The 10,112-nt window shown below is 37.3% G+C and overlaps 1 protein-coding gene across 1 annotated transcript in view; it reads right to left on the bottom strand.

The window, feature by feature from the left end:
- Positions 1-332: 332 nt before the first annotated feature.
- DYNC1LI1 (dynein cytoplasmic 1 light intermediate chain 1) overlaps positions 333-10,112 on the bottom strand; it is a 50,597-nt gene continuing 40,817 nt past the window's right edge. Inside the window, exons 7-13 of the mRNA XM_017887689.1 lie at positions 9,160-9,295; positions 7,614-7,725; positions 4,761-4,820; positions 4,588-4,632; positions 3,852-3,972; positions 2,795-2,950; positions 333-1,259 (exon numbers count right to left, since the gene is read on the bottom strand). Of these exons, the coding sequence (XP_017743178.1) occupies positions 1,150-1,259; positions 2,795-2,950; positions 3,852-3,972; positions 4,588-4,632; positions 4,761-4,820; positions 7,614-7,725; positions 9,160-9,295 (740 nt within the window). The 3' untranslated portion in view covers positions 333-1,149. The remainder of the gene's footprint in view (positions 1,260-2,794; positions 2,951-3,851; positions 3,973-4,587; positions 4,633-4,760; positions 4,821-7,613; positions 7,726-9,159; positions 9,296-10,112) is intronic.

Raw genomic sequence — 10,112 nt, forward strand, 5'->3', positions numbered from 1 at the left:
GGCAGAAGGAAAATATTTGAAAAAAAAAATTGCAACTAAACAGGCACTTTTTTGTTATTTTCCTCTGAACAATACAGTATAAGTATATACATAGCATTTACAGTGAATTAGGTATTATCATCTAGAGATGATTTAAAGTAAACAGGAGGATGTGAACGTTATATGCAAATACTATGCCATTTTATATCTGGGACTTGGGCATCTGTAGATTTTGGTGCCTGAGGTGGGTCCTGGAACCAATCCCTCATGGATACCAAGGGATGACTGTACTAATGAATCTCATTTATTACCTGACACATGTAAATTTAAACATAAGAGAATGCAACAAGTTATTTGAACCTGAATGCAGAGAATAAATACTTTATTAACTGATTACAGTTGAAAGTCACAAACAAAAAAGGGGGTATATTAAGGCAAAGCCATATATATATATATGTATAGACAAATCCAAAGATTGTTACCTCTTTACATTTGAATAACCTCTGCATTTTTCTTTTACACATTTAGGCAGTGTGCTTTCTTTTCTTCTCAGTTAAAGAAACACCTTGGCCAGTATTTCTAAATCATATTTTGGTGACAACTTACAGGATCAGTGATTGAGACAATGACTAGTGTTATCAAACGCTATCTGATAGTTTTCTTAGCATATTCCGTGTGTGGTGGTACATTTATTTTGGTGTGCAAAATCTGACAACTGACGGTTTTTCTCTGTCAGCAAAACTAACAAATTTTTAAAAATGATTTTAATAGTTATAACTAAAATAAAGCTTAGACTTCCAAGTCAGTCAATGCCCAAATTGCATGTTTTCTGCCCTTCCCCTAAACCCTTTTACGTTTTAAATAGCCTTTAGAATACGATCACATGGTTGTATTTCAGATCTAAAAGTTTTGAGATTTTCAAAATCAAAGATTACTTCCTTATGCAAAATGGCAATGCAAACAGCAATCCTACATAATGTAGAATCATTTTTCTTCTGTATAGCTCCTTCTAAAAAATGGGCAACCACACACACACACTCACACACAAAAGACATAAATTTAGTCCATCTGAAGAAGCACTCCAGCTTTCTAATTCCACTTTTGAAGGAAAAGGCAGAGGCATGTTTACATTATCCCAGAAAACTGAATAAATGGCTTTATTTGGTATCTTCAAGAAGCTTCTCCTTCCGTAGGAGATGTAGGTGTTGTGGGAGAAACTGTAACTGGTTTTCGTGTAATTCTATCTAGTTCCGCATGAACATCTAAGACAGGCTTCTGGCCTACATTGAAGAAAAAGAAAACAAACAAGATTTAGATATAAGTGAAAGTATCATTTTCACCAATATCTCTTCATTTAAAAATTGCTAACACTTTCATTAACTTTATTTAGCACACTAAATTATATAAACAACCCTTAATTTAAAAATTTCAAGCCAGACGTGGTGGCTCACGCCTGTAATCTCAGCACTTTGGGAGGACAAGGTGGGAGGATCACTTCAAGTGAGGAGTTCGCGACCAGCCTGGCCAACATGGTGAAACCCTGCTGTAATCCCAGCTACTCAGGAGGCTGAGGCAGGAGAACTGCCTGAACCCGGGAGGTAGAGGTTGCAGTGAGCTGAGATCACACCACTGCACTCCAGCCTGGGCAACAGAGTGAGACTCTGTCTAAAAAATAAAAACTAAAAAAAATATACATTTCAAGAAAAAACAAATTCCATCATTTTAAATTGTGGATCTGTTACCAAATGGAGTTAAAACAGGCACCTACCTGTCATTTAACCTCAGAAAGGTGTTTTTTTTTTTTTTTTTTAAAGGCACAGGACAATAAGAACAGTAAAACAGAAAATAGCAACAAAATTTAGCATCTAGAGAAGATGATGAGTGGTAACAATAGATGACAATAAAAATGTGGCAAGGATACGGAGAAACAAACTTTCCTAACCTGCTGATGACTATTTAAAATGATACAGCATTTTGGAAAACATTTTGGCAGTTCTTCAAAACCTTTGTTTAAACCGAGTTACTACACAACCCAGTAATTCCACTTAGGTACTTACCCAAGAGAATTACAAACAAATATCCACACAAAAATGGATGGTTCAAAGCAGCACCATATTAATAATAGTCAAAAAGTAGATGAAACTCAGATGTCCATCACCCAGTAAATGGATAAATGAAATGTGGTATAGCCATATAATGAAATATTATTCAGCAATTAAAAAGGAATGAAGGCTGGGTGTGGTGGCTCACGCCTGTAATCCCAATACTTTGGGAGGCTGAGGTGGGCAGATCACTTGAGGCCAGGAGTTTGAGACCAGCCTGGCCAACATGGTGAAACGCCATCTCTACTAAAAATACAAAAATTAGCTGCGCATGGTGGCAGGTGCCTATGATCCCAGCTACTCGGGAGGCCGGGGCAGGAGACTCACTTGAACCCTGGAGGCAGAGGCTGCAGTATCACGCCACTGCACTCCAGCCTGGGCTATTTCTTTTTCTCAAAAAAGAAAAAAAAAAAAAGAAATGAAGTATTGATACATATTACAACATGTATGACTTTCAAAAACATTTGTTAAAGCCATACATTGTATAACTCCATTTACATGAAATGTCCAGATAGGCAAATCCACAGAAGAAAGAGAGAAGATTCGAGGTTTCTTTTGGGGAGATAAAAATGTTCTAAAATCAGATTATGGTGATGGCCTGCCCAACTTAGTAAAGATACCAAAACCACAGAATTATGCATCAGTGAACTAACTTCATTATATCTCAATAAAGCTGTTATTTTAAAAAAGTGACTTGCTCCCCATACGCATACCTGACTTTTTGGCGGATGGTGGTAAACCACTGCTTCCACCTCCAGCCCCACCTGCAGGGCTACCACCACTCACGCCAGGGCCTCCTGGAGAGCCAGTCTTTTTACTCAACAAACTGTTGAAGAAATTTGCCAGAACGCCTTCACTTGTAGCTCCAGCTACAAAAAACAAAAAACAAAAAGCTTTAGTCAAAACATAAGATTTTTCCATAAATTATTATTATAGTAATCACACACAGAAAATGAATAAACTTAAAATTTAAGAGTTTTATATTCCAAATTCAAGTCTAGCTTGATCTTTTGATGCTGAGTAATTTCTTCAATGAGTAAACTTTAAGAGTGTAATTATTTAAAATTAGAATGTTATTTTAAAAGGCCAAAGGTATTTTAAACAAAAGATGTTATATACTAATATATATCTCCCTTTTGAAAAGAATTCTTTAAAAATAGAACTGTTGAGAAATTGCCTCAAATATTAGGTATCCTACATGAAAACCGGTAGAAGTTCCCAGAGATAAATGGGCAAATGATAGCAATAAACAATTCACAGAAGAGAAACAAAAATAGAAGGAAAATACTAGGGGAAAAACTCTTATTAGGTAGTATTTAAAGCATGTTAATTAGGTTGTGGTAAAACTGCAGCACTCAATGTTGATGATTGAACAATCCATTTGAAAAAATATTATCCAAAGGCATAAAAACATAAACTCTTTGACGTACTAATCCCACTTATGGCAATTGTTCCTACAGAAATAACTATTATGCATATAGTTTTTTTCTTTATGTTAATTGCAGATTACCTACTATAGTGTAAATTGTGAATTTCTTCAATGATCTACCAGGAAAGTGATTAAATATAACAAAACTTCTATCATGTAAATGATACATCACAAATACACTGTAAAATGGTTTACAATCTGGTTAACTATGAGATTATATGTCCATAGAGACAAAGCCTAAAAGATATTGCACAAGAATGAAAATAGTTATGGCAAAAGGTGAAATTTTAGATTTCTATCGTAAAATGTATCATCTTGTTATCACCTAAAAAGAGATGTACCTTTCATGTTTGGATCAATTTTTTTTGACCCAGCAGGGATGGGTGATACGCTGGCAACATTAGATGATACAGATCTATTTGGTGTTCGCGGGGAGCCTCCTGGGACTCTTGGTGAGGCATCCTATGTAAAAATAGGAAAATACAATTATAAAAACCTGAAACTTTCATTTTCACAAAAGTTATTATTGTAAAAAGAAATTACTTTGCAACTATCCCCTGTTCTGCTGGTACTTTTATAATGCAAGCCATTGACAAAATTGTTAGCAATCCTGTCCTCATTATTAGAGAATGCCAGACAGAGGCTCATTACATTTCAACATACTAATTTTCCTTTCATAGAAAATAAAGAACATATTGACTGATGATGTATAGTTACAAGCTTGGGAGTCAGATTTGGTTTCCAATCTGGACTTGTATTCTTCTAGCTTTATAATCTCAGGCAAGCCACAATGTCTTCCCTAAGGCTCCCATTTCCTCATCTGCAAAATGGGGCTAATAACAGTCCTGTCTCATAAGGTGGTTGTGAGAAAATGACACATAAACGGCTGAGTATTGACACACAACAAATGTTACAAATACATCTTTACACTTTTAAAATCTCACAAATTACAGAAGAATTCTGAATTCAAGTTTATATCAAAGCACACGCATATGAAATATGTACATAATTAAGAAAAAAGAACTAAAATAATATGTACTGCATTTTAAGCATTTTGTCAAAATTTGTAATACTGACCACAGGCCTTCCAGCTGCAGTTGGTGGCTGCTTTGCTAAAAGGGACTGAAAAAAACCAAAATAATCCTAGTTTAGACATTCATAGCATATACTGGTGTATTTTTAAAGAAAATACACACAAGAACAGTTTACTCATTAACCATACTAAGTCTGCTTCTGATATAATTTCATACCTGTAGCTTCATAAGAAACACTTGATCATCTTCTGCCATAATTTCCTTCTCATGTACAAACTGAAATGAGCAATGCACAAAGGAGCAAGTTTAATGTTATGCTAACACCATTAGTAACTTATTCTCTAGATTAGACTAATTAAAAAACAGTTCAAGAATTTGAACATTACCTATATTTATGTTCACATGTGTGAGCTGCCCTACCCAAGCCCTCCAGCAGAGATGTCCAGTAACTAGCTACAGTTCTAGAAATGTTCTGTATTTCTGCTGTTCAGTATGGCAGTCACTAGCCACCAGTGGCTACTGAGCACTTGAAATGTGGCTAGTGTTACTAAGGAATTGATTTTTAATTTTATCTAATTTTACATTTAAAAGGCATATGAGGCAAGTGGCTACTGTGTTGAACAGCACAACCCTAGAGTCACAAGCATATTAATCATGCTCACAAAATTTGCTAAACAGCAGTTACGGTGTTTTAAAAGGGCCAGTAATATCCTAGTTAAGTGAAATGCAACTTGTCTCTTGTTTCTCTGAAATAAAAATATAATGGCTATTCTATGAGCTGAGTAATTAGGAAAAGGAATTACAAAGTCTCCTGCTTCTATTCTTGCTGTGTAACACATACCCAATCTATTCTCTTCCCGGGAGCCAGTGATTCTTTTAAAAGGTTAAGTCAGATTATATCACTCCCCTGCTCAAACTCTCAAACGCTTTCCATCTAACTCAGAATGAAACCTCAAGTCCTTACTGTAGCCTAATGATAAAGACCCACAATAACTTAATTCTGCCTCTCATCTCCTAGCACTCTAACCTTCCTCACAGCTCTTTCCTGCTCTGTCTTCCTCATACATTTCTGCTTCAGGGCATGTGCACTTTTAGTTCCCTCTGCTTTCAGCATTCTCCCCTCTTTATCAAAGACCTTCACCCAGCGTTCATAAACAGCACGCCTCACAGCCCAGTCCCCTCGCTTACTCTCCCTACACCCTGCTTTATTTCTGTAGCACTTATCACTACTTGACAGGTGTCTATGTATTGGTTTATTATATGTATCACTCTCCTTCCCATTTAGCACTTAGAACCTAAACAGAGCCTGAGGTGATACTCAATAAATATTTGTGGAATGAATAAAAGAAAAAGATAAATTAAAAAAGCACAATCTGTTGGTAAAAGAATGCAAAATATTTTGCTCTTTTATTTTATGTATGCATTTATTTTAATAAATATCCAAACCAAATACCACACCAACTGATTTTTCATTTGACCTTTTCATTTTTTCTTTTTTTGGAGTCTCACTCTGTCGCCCAGGCTGGAGTGCAATGGTGCCATCTCAGCTCACTGCAAGCTCCGCCTCCCAAGTTGAAGCGATTCTCGTGCCTCTGCCTCCCAGGTAGCCGGGATCACAAGCACGCGTCACCACGCCTGGCTAATTTTTGTATTTTTAGTAGAGACAGGGTTTCACCGTGTTGGTCAGGCTGGTCTCGAACTCCTGACCTCGTGATCCGCCCACCTTGGCCTCCCAAAGGGCTGGGATTACAGGTGTGAGCCAGTGCGCCCGGCTGACCTTTTCTTATTACTAACAATAACCCACAAACAGAAGATGGATGCTTTATATTATGAGTGGATTCTGAAGACTCTAAATCAAAATTATTTTTTCTTGATACATATGTCAAGATTAAAGTCAGTCAGTGAGAAGTACTACAAGTTGAGTATCCTTCATCCGAAATGCTTGCGACCAGAAGTGGAAGTGTTTCAGATTGCTGAATATTTGCATTAATACTTATCAGTTCAGCATCCGTAATCTGAAAATCCAAAACGTTTCAATTAGCATTTCCTTTTGAGAGTCATGTTGGTGCTCAAAGTGTTTCAGATTTTTGAGCATTTTGGATTTTCAAATTAGGGATAGTCTATTTATGCAAATACTTGTTTTTATAGAGCTTTCAGAAACATCTCTATCTATAGAACACTATACACTGCTTAACATGAAATCAAGATATAGGAAAGCAGTGTATCTTCTGGGATCTTATTTAATAGATAGTTAGAGTTAAGACTAAAACTGGGCCGGGCGCAGTGACTCACACCTGTAATCACAGCACTTTGGGAAGCCGAGGGAGGCGGATCACTTGAGGTTAGGAGTTCGAGACCAGCCTGGCCAACATGGTGAAACCTGCCTCTACAAAAATACAAAAAAAATTAGCTGGACAAGATGGTGGGTGCCTGTAATCCCAGTTACTTGGGAGGCTGAGGCGACAGAATCGCTTGAACCTGGGAGGCAGAGGTTGCAGTGAGCTGAGATCATGCCATTTCACTCCAGGTTGAGCGACACAGCGAGACTCCATCTCAAAAAAAAAAAAAGCTAAACTAAAACAATATAGAAAATTGCAAGTTCTTGGATAGATGTCAGCTAATGTGGGTAACTAACTGGAGAGAAGATCCAAGACCTGCCTCAAAAGATAGAACCAACAGAATTATTCTAGCAATGTCTTCTTGGCTCTTGGCCAAGCTCTAGGTTGGAAAGTTCACGGCTTTTACCTATTCAAACTCTGTAAGATCCACATATTCACTCATGCCAATCTCTGATTTCCAAGGCACTATATTAGAATACGGATTCTGCACTAACAATTGCTAATATAAATATGCCAAGGGCAGAGATTTAATCAGCTGAATAGCTGATGTATATTTTGCTAAAACAAATCCTTATGTAAATAAACCGTACATTAGAAACACACCCAAATTATACTTAGAAAGCCTCCAGATGGAAAAAGGACATTTTTGCCTTTCTACCTTCAATCTTAAAGTACAGACTTCCCCTCAGTCTAAAGTCTAAATATTGAAATTATTTACTAAATCGGTTACCTTTCGAACAGGTGGTTTAGTTATGATGTCTTCAAAATTATCTTCTGCTTTTAATGTTTGAAAATTTTCATGTAATATTCCTATTTTCTTATCATTATCCCACCCTGCTGGACTGGAAAGAAATACATATGGTAAATTCTCAAGCATTTATATAGTCATTCTTTCATTCAGTCCAAGATCATGTAAAAGGAACACTTTTATGAAGTCAATTTGAACAATTATGGAAAACGAATTAGCTTTTTATTATGATGTCCACGTTTTACTAATTTCTACTTAAAATGAAATCCTGGGCAACATGCCAAAACCCCATCTCTACAAAAAATACAAAAGGAAAAGAATTAGCTGGGCATGCATGGTGGCGTACACCTGTAGTCCCGGCTACTTGGGAGGAGGTTGAGAGAGGAGAACTGCTTGAGCCTGGGAAGTAGGGGCTGAAGTGAGCCGAGATTGCGCCATTGCATTCCAGGATGGGCAACAGGAGTGAGACCCTGTCTCAAAAAAGATTACCAACATTACAAATGTCATTGGTGTTAACTTGGGGGAAGGGGGCAGTAATTATTACCTCCTAATTTTATACTGTTACCTTCTTTTTTTTTTGAGACAGAGTCTTGCTTTGTTGCCCAGGTTGGAGCACAGTGGCTCAACCATGGCTCACTGCAGCCTCCGTCTCCCAGGCTCAAGTGATCCTCCCACCTCAGCCTCCCAAGTGGCTGAACCACAGGTGCGTACCACCACACCTGGCTGATTTTTAAATTTTTGGTAGATATGGGGTCTCACGATGTTGTTCAGGCTAGTCTTGGGCGCTTGGGCTCAAATAATCCTTCCACCTCAGCCTCCCAAAGTGCTGGGATTTTAGGCATGAGCCACTGCGCCTGGACTATTCAGGTAACTTTTTCTTCTTTTTTCTCTTTTTTTTTGAAACGGAGTCTCGCTCTGTCACCTAAGCGGGAGTGAAGTGGTGCAAATTCGGTTCACTGCAACTTCTGCCTCCCAGGTTCAAGAAATTCTTGGGCCTCAGCCTCCCAAGTAGCTGGGACTACAGGTGTGCACCACCACACCCGGGTTAATTTTTGTATTTTTTTATTAGAGAGGGGGTTTCGCCATCTTGGCCAGGTTTGTCTCGAACTCCTGACCTCAGGTGATCCGTTCTTGGCCTCCCAAAGTGCTGGGTATTAGAAGCGTGAGCCACCGTGCTCGGCCAGGTAACTTTTTAAAAGCATGTCTAGATCGCATATTTGGCCATTTATCTATCATAATCAATTAAAGAATAAGCAGATACAATACACTAATATAGGCACCCAGTAGACAGTTTAGCTGTAAATAGTAAAAACTTTTGAAAAAGGGCTCAGGCCAGCAGTAAATCTAAAAGGCAATAATAGATAAATCAAGACAGGTTATAAACAAAAACCAATCTAGGAACAGACAGATTCTCACTTACTCATCATGGAAAGGTCTATTGGTCCCAACTCAAAACTGAAAATAACGATTCACCATCAAATAGTAGCAATAATACATGATAAAATTATATATTTAAGAGTGCACTTACATAAATACTGCATCCTTTTCCACAACAACAGCAGGAATCTTATAGGGAAATCCATATAGTTTCTGAACGATGTATTTATATACCAAGTCTATATTTTTGTTTTCTTTTACTGAAGTGTAAATAAGTGCTGCACCATCTGGATAATATGGTTAAAGAAAATTCTGGACAAATGTCATGAGCAAATACCATAAAATTCTGTGTTTTCAGCTTAACTTTTATTTCTATGCATTTTAGTTTCAGAAATAACTCTAAAGGTATATTATATGGTAATCAAGAACTTCAAAAGTAAAAAATACTACCTTCATATGGGCTACAATTGATAAAAGAATTTTTACATAATCAATTTAACTTAGGAAAGTAGAAGTCTCATTAAGAAAAGAAGTAAAGGTAAATCTAGAAATACTGACACTACTACTACTTCTATATTTAAAGCCCATGAAAGGACAATTTTTATGACTTTAACTTTCCTAAACTTCATGGAGGGAATATTACTTATCAACAGCTGTTTTGTTTGCCTTTTCAACAAAAACGGTATATAACAGTGCCTCTTTGTAGTTTTTACTAAACCCAGGAATTAAGACTTCAGGGATAAGGCTCAGGACACTCATTGCAGAGGGCAAAAGAAACCCAATGTTGAAAGGTGAACCAGCAGGTACCAATTAGGAAGCTTTCAGGAATAACCCAAGGCAAAAGCACATTTCATAACAAAACCTGAAATCACACAACCTCACATGAAGATGACCTTTTATCCAAAAGACACAGTGGATGTAAATACTAAGACATACACGGACAATGTGACCACTGACCACTGATGGGTTCAGAGTGGCTACCAGAAATTCTATGACGACCCACATTCTAGCACTGGCCCTTGTTTCTCCAAGGGAGATGGTGACCTAGGCCAACGGGGAAATGCTGGGAGTACAGTCTAACTTTTTTTTTTTTTTTTTTTTTTT

This window comes from Rhinopithecus bieti, unplaced genomic scaffold (genome assembly GCF_001698545.2).
Source record: "Rhinopithecus bieti isolate Rb0 unplaced genomic scaffold, ASM169854v2 scaffold_17429, whole genome shotgun sequence".
In the NCBI taxonomy this organism is placed as follows: domain Eukaryota; kingdom Metazoa; phylum Chordata; class Mammalia; order Primates; family Cercopithecidae; genus Rhinopithecus; species Rhinopithecus bieti.